General features: G+C 30.2%; 6 protein-coding genes across 8 annotated transcripts in view; 2 read left to right on the top strand and 4 right to left on the bottom strand.

Moving 5' to 3' along the window:
- The window catches only part of dgo (ankyrin repeat domain containing protein 6 diego), a 52,847-nt gene extending 49,645 nt beyond the window's left edge, over window positions 1-3,202 (top strand). The window contains exons 5-9 of the mRNA XM_035093943.1: window positions 443-652; window positions 759-857; window positions 1,032-2,415; window positions 2,562-2,804; window positions 2,870-3,202. Coding sequence (XP_034949834.1) covers window positions 443-652; window positions 759-857; window positions 1,032-2,415; window positions 2,562-2,804; window positions 2,870-3,030 — 2,097 coding nt within the window. The 3' untranslated portion in view covers window positions 3,031-3,202. The remainder of the gene's footprint in view (window positions 1-442; window positions 653-758; window positions 858-1,031; window positions 2,416-2,561; window positions 2,805-2,869) is intronic.
- On the bottom strand, window positions 3,104-5,437 carry LOC118073444 (mitochondrial tRNA methylthiotransferase CDK5RAP1). Its single transcript, XM_035093944.1, has 3 exons — window positions 4,124-5,437; window positions 3,697-4,018; window positions 3,104-3,615 (listed from the first exon to the last, which is right to left on the bottom strand). Exons 1-3 carry the CDS (start codon window positions 5,221-5,223, stop codon window positions 3,229-3,231), a joined length of 1,809 nt encoding a protein of 602 aa, XP_034949835.1. The 5' UTR covers window positions 5,224-5,437; the 3' UTR covers window positions 3,104-3,228.
- A 52-nt stretch (window positions 5,438-5,489) lies between these two features.
- Window positions 5,490-7,569, bottom strand: Mic26-27 (MICOS subunit 26/27). 2 transcript variants are annotated; one of them, XM_035093945.1, is made up of 6 exons: window positions 7,410-7,569; window positions 6,715-6,896; window positions 6,443-6,582; window positions 6,117-6,350; window positions 5,852-6,024; window positions 5,490-5,636 (listed from the first exon to the last, which is right to left on the bottom strand). In XM_035093945.1, exons 1-6 carry the CDS (start codon window positions 7,548-7,550, stop codon window positions 5,601-5,603), a joined length of 906 nt encoding a protein of 301 aa, XP_034949836.1. In that variant the 5' UTR covers window positions 7,551-7,569; the 3' UTR covers window positions 5,490-5,600. The 2 variants fall into 2 exon arrangements, with proteins under 2 accessions (XP_034949836.1, XP_034949837.1); XM_035093946.1 differs by lacking the exon at window positions 7,410-7,569 and adding an exon at window positions 7,018-7,227.
- Window positions 7,570-7,763: 194 nt separating this feature from the next.
- On the top strand, window positions 7,764-9,115 carry Pop4 (ribonuclease P/MRP subunit POP4). Its single transcript, XM_035093947.1, has 4 exons — window positions 7,764-8,073; window positions 8,226-8,365; window positions 8,451-8,841; window positions 8,947-9,115. Exons 1-4 carry the CDS (start codon window positions 8,058-8,060, stop codon window positions 9,081-9,083), a joined length of 684 nt encoding a protein of 227 aa, XP_034949838.1. The 5' UTR covers window positions 7,764-8,057; the 3' UTR covers window positions 9,084-9,115.
- A 490-nt stretch (window positions 9,116-9,605) lies between these two features.
- On the bottom strand, window positions 9,606-18,783 carry Chc (clathrin heavy chain). 2 transcript variants are annotated; one of them, XM_035094118.1, is made up of 8 exons: window positions 18,453-18,783; window positions 16,689-16,896; window positions 14,391-16,558; window positions 12,070-14,255; window positions 11,655-11,877; window positions 11,400-11,475; window positions 11,180-11,305; window positions 9,606-9,771 (listed from the first exon to the last, which is right to left on the bottom strand). In XM_035094118.1, the coding sequence occupies exons 1-8, from the start codon at window positions 18,492-18,494 to the stop codon at window positions 9,767-9,769; spliced, it is 5,034 nt and encodes a 1,677-aa protein (XP_034950009.1). In that variant the 5' UTR covers window positions 18,495-18,783; the 3' UTR covers window positions 9,606-9,766. The 2 variants fall into 2 exon arrangements, with proteins under 2 accessions (XP_034950009.1, XP_034950007.1); XM_035094116.1 differs by lacking the exon at window positions 9,606-9,771 and having other exon boundaries at window positions 10,436-11,305.
- Window positions 18,784-19,599: 816 nt separating this feature from the next.
- Window positions 19,600-20,819, bottom strand: RpLP2 (ribosomal protein LP2). Its single transcript, XM_035094119.1, has 4 exons — window positions 20,723-20,819; window positions 20,175-20,347; window positions 19,984-20,088; window positions 19,600-19,776 (listed from the first exon to the last, which is right to left on the bottom strand). Exons 2-4 carry the CDS (start codon window positions 20,344-20,346, stop codon window positions 19,706-19,708), a joined length of 348 nt encoding a protein of 115 aa, XP_034950010.1. The 5' UTR covers window position 20,347; window positions 20,723-20,819; the 3' UTR covers window positions 19,600-19,705.
- Window positions 20,820-20,825: the final 6 nt, after the last annotated feature.

Here is a 20,825-nt window from a genome sequence, read left to right as displayed (position 1 = left end):
TCTCCTACTGCGTTTGTGGTTTCTTGGACTCAAAGAAAAATATCATTTCCATTTTTTCCTTCATCCACCAGGCTATTTCAATGCTGGTTTAAATCACACTACACTACCACTTCGTGTATAACCATTTGATTTGTAAAAAAAATCTATTTTCATGAATGTTTCTACTGTTAATGTGTAATGTTGCAAGCTGCCGTTGTATACATTATCATTGCGTGCTCTTCAAGTAGTTAACGTCATTTTGCTTCAGGCCAATATAAAAAATAGACATTTACTGCCATACGTATACTCATCAATCTTTAATTTATTATTTTTATTAAAATTTATTACGGCAAATTGCGCAAAAATTTGAATGGTTGATAATTTTATTTTGACTTATAATCATATATATTTTCATCACAAATAAAATCTATATTGATATCAAGATCATTATTATTTTTTACAGCATGGAAACTCGGCTCTTCACGAAGCCTGTTGGCGAGGATTCAGCAGAACTGTGGCGGCATTAGCGAAAGCCCTCGGGACACATCGTGGTCCTTTGCACGCAAGGAATTTTTCCGGATTTGCACCGCTGCATTTAGCATGTCAAAATGGCCATAATCAAAGTTGCCGAGAGCTACTTCTTGCCGGCTGTAATCCTGACCTTCAAAATAATGTTAGTAAACTTAAAAGAAAAATAATTATAATGCTCAGATAACTGATTAAATACATTCAATTTATGTAAAAATATGTTGTTTATACACTTATAATTCATTTTACAGTGTGGCGACACTCCTCTTCATACTTCCGCCAGATATGGTCATGCAGGAGTTACAAGAATTCTCATATCCGCTTTGTGCCGAGTTTCAGATCAAAATAAAGTAACAACTAATTTTAAACTCATTATTTTACATTTCATAATTACATATTATAATTGAGAGAATAGTGCGAAATTTCAAGTAATCAAAAGTCAGATAAATATTGGATTTTTTAATCTAATTAATTAATATCATAAAGTAAATTAACTTTCATAATTGTTAAATTATATTTAACAGAATGGAGATACTGCATTACACATTGCATCAGCAATGGGTCGAAGGAAGCTGACCCGAATTTTATTAGAAGCCGGATGTGATCGAAGTCTTCGCAATAAACAAGGAGAAACAGCGAAAGATATAGCACGGCGTAAGAATCTCTCTGAAATCCTAGAAATCATAAATAAATCACGTTGTAAAAGTCGATCACGATCTAAAAATCGTGATGATCAAGTGGATGCCTTGATAACACCCGAGTCTAACAGCAAAACTGGTAAGAAACGTGAAAAAACTAGTAGTGGAACAAGTGGAAGTAGAGAGGAAGGTTTAAAGAAAGACAAGAAGAAGCAGAAGAATGGCAAAGAGCATAAAGTTCATTTTGAAAAAGGAATAGGCGGTAGACAATGGTCACCATATGGATGTCATTATTATCCAGATCCTGAATCTTTTCCTTCCCCAAAACTAGACTCTCTTCCACCTGATCCATTGGGACGTGGTGAACAGTATTATCTAGATCTAGCAGGAAATATAAGAAAAGGTCCAGTAGGTGTTGGATACACTTGCTATTGTGCTCCGTTTTTCCGACATATGGAAGCCAAATTAAAAAGAGATAAAGCAGAACTTGAAGCTCATATTGAGCAAGCCCATGAAAGATTAGATCTTAAAGTTGCAAATCTTGAACGAAGAACACGAGGACAAATATCTGAGTTAACCAGATGTGTTGCAGCAGAAAGATCAAGGTGTGAAGAAAAACATGCTCAAATGAAACGTTGGTTAAATCGAGGAGGTCAAGGAAGGCATTCAGAACGTCCTTCTAGATCGCATTTAGTTGAGGACCAAGCTCCAACAAGAGCCAGATCTCTCGAGGATCTCTTAGATGATCGACCAAACGATCGAAGTTTTGAAATCCCTGGAGAAACATCCGGACATCGAGGTAGTCTGGATAACTTGGACATTCCCGCTATTCCTCGACTTAGTAAATCACTTAAAGATCTGCCAGTCGACAACAGTAGTGCAAAAATAAAGTTAAAAGTTATCGATTCTCCTAGATTGAATGAAACTTTTGATGGCGTAATGGGAAGAGATAAAAAATTAAAAGCTACTGCATCTCCAATTAGTTTGAAACAGATAAATCAGCACAAAGCAGTGAATGAAGTAGAATGCGATGATCGTGATGGCAGTAAGAAGTCTAGTAAAGATGCTACAAATTCTTGGGAAGTATCTCCAAGTCGGAGAAGTGTTCATGAGATGATAAAACGGTTTCAACAAGTCCCTGGAATGCATAATGGCTGGAGGGGACCACGTTCAGTGAGTAGTGAACCTACTAGTCCTGATAATAGTTCTTGCTTGCAGAATCGATTACAAACGCAAGGGCAATCTAATGGTTGGCATGCTGAACGACAAGGTAAAAATTAATTTTTTAAATAATATATCGACAAAGTAAAAATTCTGATTTAATAAAAGTAATAATTACCATTACTTTTAATAAATTTGAACAAAATCTATTTGATCTTTTATATTTTTGAGAAACTTTGATGTGTATAATTTCAGATAATGAAAGTGAGAGCAGTGAAGTCGAAGAAGATGCAGATACTACAAAAAAAATCAATGCAAATGCTTTAAAGCACATTGGAATTCCTGAAGATACAAATTATGATTCAATTGCAAAAATGCCGTACCGTTCACGTAATGGAGTTTATAGTCCTACTCCACCTTTGCATGATGCACATAATGACTCCGGATATAGCACTCGAATGTACGGATCTAGCAAAGGAGCTTCGCCCTTATTGTCAGGTAAAAAAAGTAATAAAAAATGGTTGAAAAATGGATAAGTACTATAAAATTTTCTGTAATTTCAGGTCAATTAGATTGTGATGTGATTCTACAATCTCGTGGAAATTTTCCTAGTCGAGAACAATTAGCTGCATTGTTAGAGCAACCTCGAGGCCATGATTTAACAGTTTACGAACGAAGTGCTGATAATGTTGTCATAAACATCGGCACTGCAAGTCTTGTTTGATAAATGATATATTAAATAAATAAATGAAGACAATCAAAAGCATCTGGTTCTAACATATTTACTACATCGTTGCAATACAACCTAAAATGTATGAGTTGTTGCCATACATAAAAATAAGTCAGTTATTTATTTTTTATTAATACAATTAATAAAATATATACATTAAATTGAATAACTAGTATTTTATTATTTACATATCTACACTTTACTATTTAAATGTACATTTGAAAATTCTACAATTGATGAATGATGAAGAGGAATACCTGTTAATGAATGAGAATTGGATTCACAAATTTGGGTAACTACGTAATCTCCTGGATTTATTTTGTTCAATATCTTATTTGAAATATTGGTAGAAGTTTCTGGATTTGGAATAAGAACTCTTATATTTCCATCCGTCCGACCTTGAAGAACTGATTTTGATCTTCGACTGACACCCTCGATTAAAACAAGTTGTTGGCTACCAACTTCTAAACTGTTTAATCTTTCTGCTTGACTTCGAAATAAATCAGTCATTCTTTGCACTCTCTGTAATTTAACTTCAGTAGGAATATCATCGACGTAGCGTCTATGTGCTGTAGTTTTCTAGAAAAGTTAATTATTTTAATTATTATTATAAGAAGATATTAATTATACTAAATGAATAGATGATAATATCTTAAATACCTCTCTCATACTATATTTAAACAAATAAGCCATATGATATTGTACAGCTTCCATTAAAGATATAGTATCTTCAAATTCATCATCTGTTTCTCCACAAAAGCCTGCAATAAAATCCGAAGATAATTTAATGTCTGGTATTATATTTCTTATGTGCTCAACAAGCTCTAAGTAAGCTTCACGAGTATATCCACGTCTCATTCGTTCTAATACGTTGGAATTGCCACTTTGAGCTGGCAAATGAATTTGTTTACAAATGTTTGATCTTGATGCTATTAAACTTAATACTTCATCTGGAAAATCTTTTGGATGTGGCGATGTAAACCTGCAAGAAAAAATTAATTATGCTATTTAATATTTAATTATGTATTTTTTTCATTTAAAAATATTAAATAACGCAAATAAATAATCAATCTTTATTGTTATTTACCTAATTCTTATTTCAGGATTTATTAAAGATACTTTATCTAATAAATCACTAAATCTTAAACCACCTAATTTTTTTTTATAAACAGTTTTGAAGCCTTTAGCTAAATTAGTTTCATTTTTAGTTTCTGCAAAAAACTTTGTTTCCGATAAATCTCGATAACTATTGACATTTTGCCCTAAAAGAGTGATTTCTTTTATCCCTTGATCCGATAAATGTCTAACTTCTTCCAAAATGCTAGAAACTGGTCTTGATCGTTCTCTTCCTCTTACAAAGGGAACAATACAATAAGTACACATGTTATCACACCCTCTCATAATTGATACAAAAGCTGAAACTGAATCAGGATTTAATCGAACAGGTGTTACATCAGCATACGTTTCATCAAAAGACAAAGCAACATTGATGGCCGCTTCCCGATTTTCCGTTATAGATAGCAATCTTGGTAAATCACGATAACTATCAGGTCCAGCAATTACATCAACATTTTTAGCTTTTTCGTGAACTTTATTTTTTAATCTTTCAGCCATACATCCTAGTAAACCAACTTTGATTGGTTTCTTAGTCCCTAGCCATTTTCGTGTTTGATTAATTTTTTTTAAATGAGATAATTTTGTCCATATTTTTTCTTCTGCACTTTCTCTTATGGCACATGTCACTACTAAGATTATATTAGCATCATCAATGTCAGTTGTTCTGAGATATCCGGCACTTTTTAATATTGACCAAATAATCTCAGTATCATTAACATTCATTTGGCATCCATTTACATCAAAATAAACTTTTTGTGGAAGTGAACCACATGAATCTTTTACATATGGATGTTCTTCAATTTTCTGTTCTGGAAGATCTGTCATATTAGCCATTAAAAAGTCTGTCAAATTAGGTCCTTCAGGCAAAGAACGTTTTTGTTTCGTATTTCCATCGGACAATGAATGGATGGATTGTTCTTCGTTTTTCAAAATTCGATCCTTATCTAATGAAATTGAAGAAAAATTTGCACCACACATAGTTTTAGATTCTTTTAATTTACTCCATCCAAAATATTTAGATAATAAAGTGCGCTGAATTATCGAATTTACACCAAATCTAATTCCACTCATTTTTATTCGATTGAATAACACTTCTAACAGGTTAACTTCAATTACAATTTAAAACTGACATCGTTTTAAGACAAAACGAGATGAAAAAATAATTTTAATTCAATAATAAAAATATTACAGCAATGAAGATTTAATGTAAATTGTATAATTTTTAAACTAGTATTTACTTTGAAAATTATAAGAAAATAGTTTCACCACAATAACAACTTGATGTTTGTATATACATATATATATAGGTATAACCTCAAATAGTTATTACAGAGCCATCGTATGAACTGGATTTTTTTATTTCAATATTATTTATCTACAATTGATAACAGAAATTTGATTTCAAATAATCTAAAACATCCCTTTTGTTGTGTAAATCAGAAATTTATTTATTTCTTTTCTGAACTAGTTGATTTTGGAGTTTGCTGAAAATAAAATATTATTCAGTAGTCAATAGAAGTACGATTTCTACAATAAAAGTAATTATTAATTGAAGTTTTTACAGTTTAGGAATGTAAAAATATATAAAAGGAAACAAAAATAATCTTCTTAAAAAAAAAAAAATTAGTGAAAAAATGTCTCAAAGAGATTTTATAAAAGAATAGTGTATAAAAATGAATAATTGTCGAATATTTTTTACCTCTTTATCTTTTATAGTATTAGAGGAGTCATTAATTAATGACATTACTGCAGTTACTAAACTTGAACCACTTTCTGTTACCAAATTCATTAATTCAGAGAACGACGTTGGTACTTTAAATGTAGGAAATTCAGGCCAGCTTATTTCTTTCTGATTAGCATCACCGGGTTTTACTGAAATGATTTGGAAAAAAAAGAATTAAATTTCAAGTATATTTAAAGTTCTTGAATGAAAAACTTTTTTTTAGCTGTAATTAATTATTTACCACCATATATGAAGTTGTAACCAATGTTGATGTAATGCTTTGATGCATGAATAGATTCTTGAGCTTCTTTCGGATAACAAACAGCTGCTATGGCAGTTGCTCCGGTTGTTGTGTATAAAAGTCTTTTGAATTTTCCTCCTCGAAGACTGAAAATTAATCCAGTGAGACCACCAATTGCAACAGCACCTACTCTAGGTAAAACGTTGCTTTCTTCTCTTAAATAATCCAAAGTTACTAAGAACAGAATCAAAAATTTTTTCTTAGTCAATCACATCATTGCAAAATGAGTCAGAATGACATTATGTACAATTTTTAACTAGCTTTACCTTGTGAATGTGCAAAACCGGTGTCGATAGTATTATTAATAGTATCTTTAACATGACTGTATTCTTTTATAACACTTTGAATATTTTTCCTGACTGTTCCAAAACCAAGTTCTAAAAATTCACGAGGACCATTTTCTTGACTAAAAAATATTAAATAATATGTTACTCTCTCTCTCTCTCTACTAAACATATGATCTATTTGAAAATAAACAAGAAATGAATTAAATCATGAAAATAATAAAGAATTTTTGTTGAATTACTTGTGATTTTACCGTGTAGTCTCTTCAGGTTTAGATGGTTTAAGTTCTTCGTGAACATAAAGAGGTAGTTCTGATGGTCGTATTAATTTAACTTCATTTTTGCACTCTACTGGTGTACTAGGACACGGTGGATCAGGTTTGATGGCAGGTACAGCACCACAAAGTCCACCAGGGAGTATAAATTTCTTAAAGAACTTATAACAAAATATTATTATGATAAATAAGTTTTTTAATATAAATTTTAACAATACATGTGCGATGATAACATATAAATATAATTATCTAATCATTTTTCCACAATTTTAATAACCTTACCTCTAATCTCTGCATTATTATTTTATTTAATTATCAATAACAATAAGAAATTTTATTAGAAAATTAATTAAATTTATGTAATATAGTTAAACTTAGATAGAATAACATTATATTTTTTATTTAAAAATGATAATTTTATGCCTGTCAAGAAAAGTAGCACAAAAATATGAACAAATCGAGCAAATAATTTTCGCTCATCTACTGACATTTTACAGTTGGCAATGACTAAAGTTGGTGACACTGCTATCATTAACAATTTAAATATAACTACTAATATTCTTTATTTATACAAAATATTAAATAATATAATTGTAAGAGAAGTTTTTCATTTTTCTCTAATACTTATATAATGTGAAAAATGATTTTTCAAAATAAATAAATCACATCCATACTCTTATTCCAGTTCTACCGATTTCTACCAAAGTTCCAGGTTGATATAAGTCACACGGATGTACCGGCTCACGACAAGTTATATCTTTTCCAAAAATATTTCCAATTGTAAAATCAAGAATTTTATGAACTGTTATATTCATTATTTTTTAGAATTTAATTTAATGTGGTCATAAATTATTTGTAATAAAAATATAAAACAATTGAATAATTACTATTAATACATTCGAGTGTACTTATGTCAATCGCATATATACTTTGGAGTAAAAATTTACTACATTTAAACGTCCCGCGTAAAGTCAACTTGAGAGGTGCTGCCATCTTGAACATGAAGAATATTTTTTATGATCTTTGAAGTTGAGATATGTGAAACAAGGTTATATTGATGTGCAGGAGGTTTAGACTTAGATAGTTTATTTATTAAGAAATAAATAATTATTTATTTTTATCTTTTTACCTGCAGCATAGGTAAAACTCCAAATTCATTAGAATAATAATAATGAATATTTTTATAAGATTTACTTTTGTTCTTTGAACTGAGTCGATCAAGGTATACACCGAGTAGCGTTTAATGTGTGTAAACAATTTTTAAATTATTCAATTTGCATACTAAACTCTGGGTTACAACTCTCAGTAATTCAAACTAAAGAATGGACACTTCTAATGGTAAGCATCGATATATTTTTTTTTAATATAGATTTGAATTATTTGATGGGGTGCCACGTCAAATATAAAATTAATATCGATAAATAAATTATAATCTTTGTTTAATATATTATTACTTGTATGTAGCTACTAATGTGATGTTTTATATACAGAATCGCTGTTTAAACCTCTACCTTTTGAGATTACTCAAAATGCTTGTACATTTAAGAGTAGAGAACATGATATTTTGGATTTTTTAAAAACATATTTACCAAATACTGATACTAAAGATATTGTTGGAGATATTGATACGGTATGTATTAATATTTTCAAGTAAACTATAAACTTTGTTCTAATTGGCATATCAAATTTAATACTTTACAAAAAATTACTTACAGACTTATATACTTGATAAAGTTAAATCTCACATGCAAAAAGTTAAGCCAAAAAAAAAGACTTTTTTGAGTTCTCGTCAACGAAAACGTATTGGAATTAAAACCATTGGTTTAAATACTAAATTAAAATATGCAGATTTTCTTCCTTTAAAAAAATTATGGTTGCAATATGTTCTAAAAACATTAGAAATTGATGATTTTTGTAAATTACCTGTAAGTCCTACTGATCCACAGTGGGAGACGATGAATTTAAAATTAATGAGAGCTGATCTGCATGGTGCAGACATGGCTGTTGTTAAATCAAAATGTCCAAGCTTGATAGGGATTAGAGGGATATTAATTCAAGAAACAAAAAATGCATTTCGAGTTATTGGAGAAGATAACACTGTTCGAAGTAAGTTTTTTTTTCATTTAAAACATTTATCGTTTGGATAATTTAATAATTAATACTGTTTAATAAAAAAAATATTGTATTAAAATTTCTAATTAAATTTTTCAGCAATTCCAAAAATGGCCGTTGTTGTAGATATTTTTCTGGTTGGAGTAAAATTAACATTATTTGGAAAAGAATTTTGTATTAGACCTGCAGAAAGATGTGTTAAGAAATTTAAAGCAGTTCATATACCACAATTGTAGTCGTATGTTAATAAAATGTTAAATCAAAATTATTAGTTGTTAACAATTATTTTTAAATATTTAATTATAAAGTAATAAAAAAGAAGATGCATTGAATAGGCATTCATTTATTTCGAGCTAGGAATCGCAAGTCGGCACATTAATTTACATTTATTTCATAGAACAAACGAACATACGAAATCGAATTCTATCAATAATTTATTGATATCATAGTCGAATTCTATTGTTCATCATAACTATTGGGTTGTTCAAAAAATTTTTCGACACTATTTTGTATCTTCTTGGGATTTAAGGTGAAAGTTCCTAAAGTTGTAGATTAGTAGTACTAATTTACAACGTATATTTCAAAAAATATACGTAATTGAAAAATTTTGCTTAAAGTATCGAAGAATTTATCAATAACCCAGTATAATTAATTATTAACTTTTATTTATTTATTTTTTTATTATTTTCTCCATTCCTCACATTACTCATTTATTTAATTAATAATTAATATTATATATATTTACTACTTACATGTTACATTAATTACCATTATTATAATATATAGTTCTTTATTATAAGATCTATTTATAATTTCATTTCGCATTATTTATAATTAATAATTGATTTTTTTTCCTTCAAATGATCCTTTAATACATCCGAATTCGTTATCATGGCAATAATGATTGAAATTGAAAAGATTAATCTGTTGAAAGAAAAAATAAATTTAAAAGAGTAATGGGGATTTTTCTTTTCAAGATGACTAATAATGAACATTTAACAATTTTATATTTTTCAAGTGTGAATTTACGTTCACAAAATTGAAAGATTATTATTGCGGAATGTTATCAATTTTCTTTCACATTATATTAGATTATATTTCCAAACTATTGTTTATCTTTTTTTTACACAATTCATGTTCATTTACTATTTTTATTATGAATGATTGATTCTTAGATTGATATTATTCTTTAAGCCATTGCCAATTGAGTATTTGTCTTTGAATATTAACTAACGCTTTGCATTATGATATTTAAAATAAAGTATGTGAAAAAAATAATTATAATAAAAAAAAAAATAGAGGTGATAAAATTATTGATCTATTTGAATCGTAATTGATAATAGTAATAATATTCTAGTTAAATTATGCATAATAAGAAAAGTTTCTTACTATTTTTAAATATTTTTTTTTACGATCTTAATGCAAAAATTTAAAACCTGATATAATTCAAACAATAATACTACACTTATTTTTTTATTTAATTGATTTTTATATTATTACAATAATAAAATTGAAACAACAAATTTATTAAAGTGAAGATTCCTATGAATCACGAAAGGAAACATAAAAAAATACAAACAACTACGAGTAATAGTAATAGAAATATTATTATTAATATCTAAATAATAAAATAAACCATAAAAAGCCTATGATAAACAAGGCTACGATCTTTTCCAATGTAGTTCATCGATAAATATACACATATCAACAAAAAGAAATTCTTAGAGCAGCCGATAAAACTACATGATTTTTTTTAATCGTCAAAAATCGGTAATTAATAATTATTTAACCATTTGATTAATTTATTGAACTTAAATTCAACGAAGTAAGACAGAATTTCTATAATGTTCCTTTTATAATCTTTGTACTGGAAAAAGTATAACTTTAATTAGTTATATTTATTTTCTTTAACAATATTTAGTGTACATAGAATTGATGATTAAAATATTCAAATTATTGGATAATATTTTCAAATTAAAACATCAATACATAACTGATAGCAACTTTTATCGGTATTTGAATTTCGAAAAAATGTTCATGACAAATAGTTCTACTGTGAAGGTAATAGTATTTTTTCATTTTAATATTTAAATCACCATCAAAAACGATTTAAACGTTCACACAGTATTTATCCTCATTTTTTTCAAGTTTATGATCAATGAAACAATTATATGTATATTGAATGATTTTTTGCTGTATTTATATTTCAAAATCCAGCATTTAATTAAATCTAAGAGCTAATGGCGCATGTTCTTATTTTAGCTCAATCGCAGTAAATGTGAATATTGTTGATTAGGTTCATGATACGTTTCGTTAAATTTGTTTCACATACCGTAACCTTGATAAGCTGCTGTTGGTGGTGCGTATACACCTGGAGCAGGAGTTCCATAAACTGCTTGAGGTGCATATCCAGGTGCTATCATTCCTGGACCTGCTGTTAACATGAGTTGAGGCTCAGCTGAAATAATAATAAAGAAAGCATTGATTATAAATTATCAATAAATTAATTACTGCAAAGGAAATTTCTTCAATAAATAATATTTTTCACTTACGCATTATCATTGGTTTGTGTTCTTGATGATCAGTTTCTTCTACACGCCTACTTTCAGCTTCTTCTAATTTATCAACCTATCAAAAAAACAATTCAATTAACAACTGTCACTAATACAATTTCAAATAAGAAACGAATAAATAAATAATAAAATAAACAATATAAGAAAATAAAAATAACAGAGTAGATAGATAAAGTGATTTATTCTTATGACTAAATTTCTAAAATAAATGTAATCAAGTTAAACGCTACTTACTTTAGTGATATATTCACGCATGACTTGGATAAGATAGGGCATAGCAAAGTGAATAATACGATGTTTCCATGCAAGCTCGAGAATAACATCAGGGTGAAGAAGATCATAGCAGTAAAACAGACAGGCCGCAAAGCAGTCTTTCGAGCCTCGTTCTAAGAACCATTCTAATAATTCTTCTGCAACCTCTGGATTTCTAGATTCTGCAGCGTACTCCATTGCATCACTATAAAAAAATAATATAAATAAATGCAAATATTCAAATCAATATATCGTCGCTGAAGTTCTAACACCACGTAAGTCATATGCTTATACATTGGACTTACGCACTGTTAGAACTTCACTGACGATATTCATAAAAATATTTATTTTTATTATGAATAAATTTAAAAAGAATTTACTCTTTATCGAAACTTACCGGAATAATCTATCTTTCTTGCACAACTCTACAGACTGCTTCCACCTGTTATTTCCTTTATACAAGTAAGCTGCAATTCTTCTGAATTCGATAAGCTCATGTTTCTCTAGCTGTTGAGCTAGAGCAATATTGTCGAAATTATCAAAAGCATCTATCGAAGTTCTGAGTCCTTGGTAATCTTCTTCATCGATAAGTAAACCATTTAAAGCTTCATTGATAGCTTTATTATTCAGAGCTTGAACAGATCTTAGATAAGGTTTTACTAACTGCAAATGTCCAGTTCTTGTAAAATGACCTACAGCTCGTGTATGATCCATTCTCGGGGAAAGCACCAACAAAATATCATTTAACAATAATGGTTTGTAATCTAAATAAAACTGAATCGCTTTATAGTACAACTCAACATTTGCTACTTTAGTTATTACATCTTTAAAGTGGCCTTCTCGCCATGCTTCTGTTGGATGTTGCATCATTGCAAGCACTGCATTGTCATATTCTTCATATTTATCATACAAAAATACCAATTCTGCCCAGAGATGTGCTGACTCTGCAGCACGTAAAACTTTAGGGATGTTTACACGTGACCAAAACAATTCTAAGTGTTCTCGCATTCTTTGAGGTTTGTATTTGCTGTATAAAATTGCTAATTCAGTAAACATTCCCATATGAGCACGTTCTAATCCTAGAGCAGCTTCCAAAAGATTAATCAATTCTTCGAAGTGACCACGGTCTTGATAATAGTTTATCAGATCTTCAAGTTCATCAGCATGAACAACAATATGAAGACCACACATCTGTGCTAAGCGGAATTCTCCACTATCTACACATGCAAAGCAAACTTCTTTCCATGTTCTTGTTGAATTTGCTTTGCGAGCTGAATCTACAGCACCTTGGAACTCTTTCAAGTGAACTAGAGTAATTGCCAATCTGGCGAAATTCGAAACATTATTGTAAAGTAGTTTAGCTGCTTCATACATCTTATCTTCGAAGCACCTGTCACCAATTTTCTGGATATCAGCATGATTTGGACCAGAAATAAACTCTTCAAGATCCGCGAGTCTATTTGTGCGTGCATAAGCATAAATAAGCTCACTTTCAATAAAGGATTCACGAGCTTTCTTTCTTGCCATTTGGAGATAACGAACAAGATCTTCCCAATGTGATGTCCGATGTGCAGTTTCTACTACATCAATGTAAGCTGATGGGTCATCAGCTTTGATAAAACTGTCGATAGCTTCTTTAACCAATCCTTGTTGCAATTGAGCTCGAGCTAACTGAGACCATACAGCTGGTTCGTTACATCTTTCAGCAAATTCGTATGCTCGATCTAGATTATTTACTTGTTCAATTAAGACTTGAATAGCAGATGTATTGACATCAAACTTTTTGAAGATTGCAAAGGCCTCTTCGTATAATTCGTTGTTTATTGCAATATTGGCGATGTCCGGAGCATCATAATTATCTAGACGATTAATATACTCCATGACACGTGTACGATCAGCTTTGATAGCAGTAAGGATCAAGAGATTTTGTAGATTGCGATGATCACTAAAGGCACTGCTGTCCAATACAATTTTTTCCAAGAGCTCTATAAGCTCATTTGGTAAATCAGCTGTCATAAAGGCTTTTACAGTTACAGAAATATCTTCTGGGTCTTGAGTTTCTGACAAAGCAGTTTGAACTACTTGATCGATCAATGGTCTTTTGTATGGATTGCTTTCCATAAGAACTTCAGCCCATAAATCAGGATCTCTTCGTCTCACAAGATATCTCGCTTCACTTTTAAATAAGCTATTTTCATTACAAACAGCAATTAATTCCCTGTCACACTGACCACGTTCGTATGCAATGCAAGCTAAATGTGGATCTCTTTTCTCACAGTATTTTCCAACAACACGGCTATCGTAAAATTGATTCTCTTTTAAGAACCTTTCTGGATTGTTATTACTATCAATATAAATCTTAGCCAAAGCATTATGCGTTGCTGGTTCAATGCATCCTTCATGAACACGAGATTCTAACCAGGGAAGTAAAAGCTTAAGGCGATTACGTTTCTCTACTTCTTCTACGAGCTCATCTGTAGAAAATTGCCCTCTAACGACTAAAATTAAATTTTTTATTATATCTTCAGAACAGTCAACATCAAGTAGTCCTCCAATCACAACCGGTAAGCGGGATGGATTTACCTGTAAAATGAAAACAATACTCTCAATTATTTGATTCAATTATTCGTGGTTGAAGTGAATTTTTCTTTTTATTTTTATTTACATTATTCGTAAAAAATAAAGTATTTGAGAATTATTTTAAAAATTAAAGCTTACCTTTTGAACGTAAATTTCAATGTATTTTTGCAAGTTATTACGGTAGAGGTAGAGAACAAGGTCATGTACAAAGTCGAATCGATCGCAGACAATTATCAGAGGCAATTGATCTGATAATTTGGCCTCCTTCAAAAAATTTTTAACACGTTCAGCATTGTAACAATGGCTCTCACGGCAAATTCGTTCAACTTCTTTGATTTGTCCAATTTTACATGCAGCCTGGATATATTTAAAATGAACTTCTTGATCCTGACTGAAGTTAACAATAGATCCGAGAAAATAGAAAAGTCCTTCATAAGACTTAAAGGTTTCAAATAAATCAATAAGGGCTTTAGTAGTCAATTGTTCATGATACTTTGTAGCAATTTGAACGCAAATTTGTAAATTTTGTCTGATATTAGCAGTAAGCATTGCTTTAAGACATTCAAGAGAGTCTTCAACTGATAAAGTTCCAAAAAATCCAACCAGCCAATCAGCAGAGAGCAAATGAGTATGTACAACAGCACGTTTGATATCATAAAGATCGGTGTAATGTTCTAAAGCACGTTGTAATAAGCCAGCTTTTTCACAAAGTTGAGCGATATGGGCTCTGTCATAGTGAGTGAACATCTGATTTCCCAAAATAGCATCAGCAACTTGAGGAGCAGACATTAAATTCATTTCCAGAACACGTGTTTGAAGAGCTCCTTCACTTGGTCTGTTATTTTTCAATGCATCTAACAAGAAAGCTGTACATTGTTGCACCATATTCTGTTCCATAAAGATATCAACAATCTGATTAATGTCAGCCAATGGTTCGTCATCTTGAACTAACATTTGTGCAAAAGCCACACCTTGATCAGGATCGATTCTCATAACGTTTCGGAGTAAAAATATGTAATCTGGAGTGTAAGACACCTTTTTGGCGTAAAGAACAATTTTTTGAAACTGTCCAGTCTCTGCAAAGCACTGAATTACTTTATTGGGAACATTTGCTCTCAAGTAAACACTTAGAGCAAGAGTCAAATCAGCTTGTTTGACTAAATCACCAAGTTCTTCACTGCATTCGAGCTTATCTTCTTTTAACCATTTTTCCAACAGTTGTTTTCGACCTTGTAGTAAAACAGGTCGACATAATTCTAAAGATTCATATTTATTTAGCTGGCCTTGATCAAGGAGAATTCCAAAATATTGAAGAAGTGGTGATGTTTGACCTTGAGTTGTAGGCACCTGTTGGAAACGTTGAATAGTTGCTGGTGTTCTCAAAATGCCTTTTGGAGCATTAGCGGCTACCTTAGCTGCTTCTGCATACTGACCATTTTGGAAGAGCATATTAAACTTTCTAACAAACAAATCTTCAGCTCCAGATAAATTATTCCTTACTGCCATTCTTAAAGCAAGTTCTGGATTCTGCAAAACTCCATTGATATATGGAATGATATTTTCTTCTTCTACAGAAACTGAAAGAACTTGTCCTTTACGATTTACACCAATAATACCTCCAGATGCTTCATGAGGTGCAGTAACGAAAATAGTTTCCCCAGAAATACGATTCATAAAAATACAAGTTGCTGATTCAATGTCATACATGTGAATATATCCATACTTCGTGATAAGATAAATTACATCGTATTTGGAACTAACTTGCATTGCTACTGGAAAGTCATTGCTGGCTTCCGCAGGGAAGAAAACATCTACTGCTTTTTTAGGAAAAGCAGCATTACCAGCCGGGGGTTGGCCTACTTCAATTATATGAAGCTTTGCTCCTTGAAGAGTTCTTACGGCAAAACAGAACAAATTACTAGGTTCAGCATTACCTTCCATTTTAAATTGAGCAAAGGAAGCCGCGTGCCCTTCTATTGGTTGAGAACATTTACGCTCTACGGAGTATAGATGCATCGCTCCAACAACTCGGTTATGTTGAGCAGAAATTCCTATAAGCAACAGCCAAGTTTGCTTAGGATCGGTGCGATAATTAATAATCTGGCATCCATTTAGTGATGCATGGCGATCAAATATTTTTGTTGGAGTTGAATCTCCTTCCATAGACCAGTGATATACTGATTGTTCTGTCACTAAAGCGAGAGTATTTGGAGAAATCCATTTCCAGAATACCACATCTTCTGTCATTGTGTGAGCTTTCATTTTTGATTTCATTTCAATATTGAAGATTTGTAAAGTTTTTTGAGCTAAAAATGAAAAAAGTAAATTATTAGCTTCTTCCATTCATAATAATTCTCCAAAAAAAATAATAGAAAGCAATAACAATTATATACTGAGGTTTACAATTAGAATTGATGAATAAAAAAAATTAAATACCTTTTAACGCAATGACTTTACTAGCAGGATTCATGATAGCCGAATCTGCGGAAATGGGCCTTCTGATAGGATTAGCGGTGTCATTTAAATCAACGATAACCACTTGTGATGTGTCTCCAACTTTTTCACGGACGCAGATAAATTTATCTGACTCCATTGTGAGGGTATTAAAGCTGACATTGTTGGCGTTGATTCCAACAGCTGTAAGCTATAACAAAATTTAAACAATGTTTAATATTTGTCTTAATCATTTTACTTTTATATTTTTTTGTTTTTTAAACCACCACAATTAACTATTTCATCATCGTGTTGATTCATTTATTTCTAATACTTTTATTTAATTATTAAAGCGCATGATAAATTATATAATTTATAATTTATTCAGCAATATTGATTTTTTGAATCTTTTTACTGATGATTTTTATCATTTCCCGAGTTTAATTTTTAATGAAAACACCAAACAAATAGGATGAAAGTAACTTTGATTAAGTAATTTATTAATACAACAAAAATATCTGATGCTTTGTTAAGTTCATAATTGCAAGTATTGTTTTTTTATTTAAATTCAATGTGCTTCCTTTAATTAAATTACAATATTTCTGCATTCATAAATCCTTTCGCAATACTTGTCCCACATAATAGACATCAGTTTAAAATTGAAATATATTATTCTACAATTACTGAGGTAAAATTTTTATCTCTTTATCTATCTCAATCTATTCTTTACTTTTATTGTTTCAATTTATATCTACGAAGATTCACGTTGGTCTTAAATAATCAACAAGCTTAAAAGTTCTTATTAAAAATTATTCAAGTACTTTATGAATTTACATTGAAGTTTTTTTTAAGGAAAATATTAAGTTAAAAATATACAATTTAAAAATTACGTTAATTATTAGATCAATAATTGTTCTGTTTATAACTTGTTATTAGACAGCCATTTTTATGAATTTATTTTCATAAAAAAATATATTTAAAAACCTAAAACGTAAATAAAAAAAAATTTTTTTTTTTTTAGTGTTAATTAACAAAGTAGTAAACCATAAAACTCATTTGTTTTATCTACCCTAAATGTTTGACTGAATGTTTATACCCTCGAAAAATTTAGGTCGGATCCTAGAGAAAAGGGACAATCATTGATTTTGAAAAACAGACATTTCGCGTCACGTCATCAATATCGTATTTAATAATGTCTAACAAACAAAAAAGTAAATAAAAATTATAACAGATTATGTAGAAAAATTATTAAATAAAAATACTGCTAACAAACGATATTAAAAAAATGTAGGCGGTTGTGAGGGGCGTGTGTACGAATCAAGTAGACGTGGCTACCCGGTACTCCACACTCTATGTATTACTACAGAAAAGACAATTACTAGCAATCATATGTGATTTAACTTGAAGATGTTACACCTTCAATCGATACAAGTCTCTGAGTCAGTTTATTCACATCAAAATATATTGGATAAAATCTTATTAATGTTAAATACACGTTTAGTGGAGTTGGAGTAAAGTATAGCTGTCAACTCGACGTCATTCGAAAGCATTTCGAATACTCGACGCCCCGGATGCATCATGGAATATGATGATTGCCACTCGACAGGTGGAAAAGTCGTCAAAGAAGATGGAGAACATACTAATTGATTAATCGATGCGTAATTTGGTTCAATTAATAATGAAAGTTATTGTGGATTTCAATTGTGTTGTAAAATATTTTCTATTTAAATGATCGAAGATGACTCAAGCATAAAGCAGGTCACTTACCTGGAGATGTTCCTGAAACCTTATGGGTAGTAGCTGCGACATTTTATCAGTATTTAAACGTGCGCTATGATTAATTCCAAGTATCAGTTTTTACAAGCAAACACTATCTGAAATCCTGAACTTTGTTTAATTCACTATTTCTAATGGTTTTGAATGGCCCAACGATCCCGGCGATCTTTAATTCACTCATCCGCGCACAAAACCGACTGACGCAAAGCAAATGCCGTCACTGCTTGCCGCTGACATCTATAATGGCGGCCATAATCCGCCCCTTCGAGAGAAAATAGTCCCTAACAGTTTACTTATTTAGTTACTCTTATTTATTCAAATAACAAAATTGTTTTTTTAATTTAACAATCTTCACTATTATCTTCTTCTAATATTTTTTATAACTATTAAAATAATTTTATTTAATATTCTTTCAACTTGAAAGTTATTGAGCGTAATGATACAAGTTGTTGTGTCTAATGTCTGACAAGAAGGATAGAGAATACCTCAAGCCTCTCTTTTCTTCCTTTTAACCGATTATCTACCCCACTTTGCAATCCTGGTGAATGAAGCCGCGACGGCGCGTACGATGTCTGGTGTTGTGGCTCCGTTCACGTTGCGTGAACTTCAGAACAAGTCTGGCAAGACTCAAGCTAAGCTTATTTTTTTTTATTCAATATAAATAATATAATGCAATATAATTAACTTGGCAAAGATCATTGTCTTTTTTTAAAGTGACTGCGACGATTTCAATATAAATAACATGAAAGCATTTTTTACTTAGTTTTTTTATTTAATGAGTCATCTAATGCACATGAAGTCGTGGCACGATGAATAATTTTAATTTTTTATTCTTATATATTTAATAAGTTTGTTGAAAATTTAACACCAAACTTGTTTTATAAAAGTCGTTTGAAAGAAAGTGAGAAATATTATTAGAATAATTTTTGTAAAATAATTATATTAACTTTCTAAAACGAGATCTTAAAAATAAATAAATCATTTTCAGTTTCATGATGGTTATAAGGAATGTATATTGTTAAAAAAACTTATCTATGCTCTTGGAAACTCAGAAACTTAAACAAATAATGATAATTTTATTTCAATACAGTAATACTGGGTTTTGTTGTTTTTAAATATTGTCAAAAAAAAAAACAAATAAATGGTAAAAAATTGTTTATTCATCAGTAATAAATAAAACAACCATACATCAATGTAAATTACATTTTTAAAATTGTTTCTTTTGTACTGATGGCCAATTCTTTTTAGTCAAAGAGACCGAAGCCCATGTCATCATCATCAGATTCAGATTCTTCTTTAGCCGGTTTCTTGTCTTCTATAAAAAAAATAAAATTATTCATTACAAATTGGAAATACTTTCATTGATAATAAATTAATAATTATGAAAATAATTCTTCAGAAATCGTAAAATTAACAACATTGTTTTTCAGGCGAAAGATGGTATATAGAAAACATCATTTGAATTATTTTAACTTAAAAAAATATTCTGAAAGTGCAGTTGTTGATATTTGGCGAAATTTACCTTTCTTTTCTTCGGCTGCTGGTGCTCCACTTGCAGCGGCACCAGGAGCAGCAGCTGCAGCTGCAGCACCACCGCCAACGGGCATTGCAGATAATTTTTCACGACCTGCCATAAAATCAAACATTATACATTCATGTAATTTATATTAAAGTAATATTGTTATAATTAATATATACATGGTAAAATAATACCTTGAGCGATTAAATCATCAATGGATTTTCCTTTTAACTCAGAAAGTACTTTCTTGAGTTTTTCAGCATCTGCTTCAATACCAACTGAAGACAAGATCTTTTCAATGTCAGTTTGACTTGGAGCATCTTTGCCACCAAGGACAGCTAAGAGATAAGCGGCCACGTAACGCATTCTAGACAAAAAATTTTTTGTTAATATAATCAATCAATATTGTGTTAATATAAATAATAATTAACATGTAATTATCAGCAGAATTTAAAAACCATCATTAATTTTCAGTCGAAAGATGGTGAAAAAGATAATCATCATAATTGAAATTATTTAATAATTAATATTAATATTCAAACTATTTTTATCATAAATAACACATTTTTTAATGTAAGATTAGGCATTTTACGGTAGCATAGGTTAGACATGTTTTTATCCAAAAACATCTTTATGAATTAAAAAGTATATATAATAAAAATTTCTTTAATGAAATGCTTTAAACTAAAAGAACGTTATTTCACTAATAGTTATTAATAAATGATTAATTGTAAATACTTACTTTTAAGTCAAAACGACACGAAACGTGAACTCGCTCAACGTAACGTAAAATTTTAGAAAAGAAAGGAAATGGAGCTCGTGTTTTCCGGACTTATTTTTATATT

Source organism: Chelonus insularis, unplaced genomic scaffold (genome assembly GCF_013357705.1).
Source record: "Chelonus insularis isolate UGA/USDA-ARS -01 unplaced genomic scaffold, ASM1335770v1 scaffold_303_pilon, whole genome shotgun sequence".
NCBI classification, from domain to species: Eukaryota; Metazoa; Arthropoda; class Insecta; order Hymenoptera; family Braconidae; genus Chelonus; species Chelonus insularis.
Note: the sequence above shows the minus strand (reverse complement) of the source record. Positions and strands in the feature narration are given on the sequence as shown.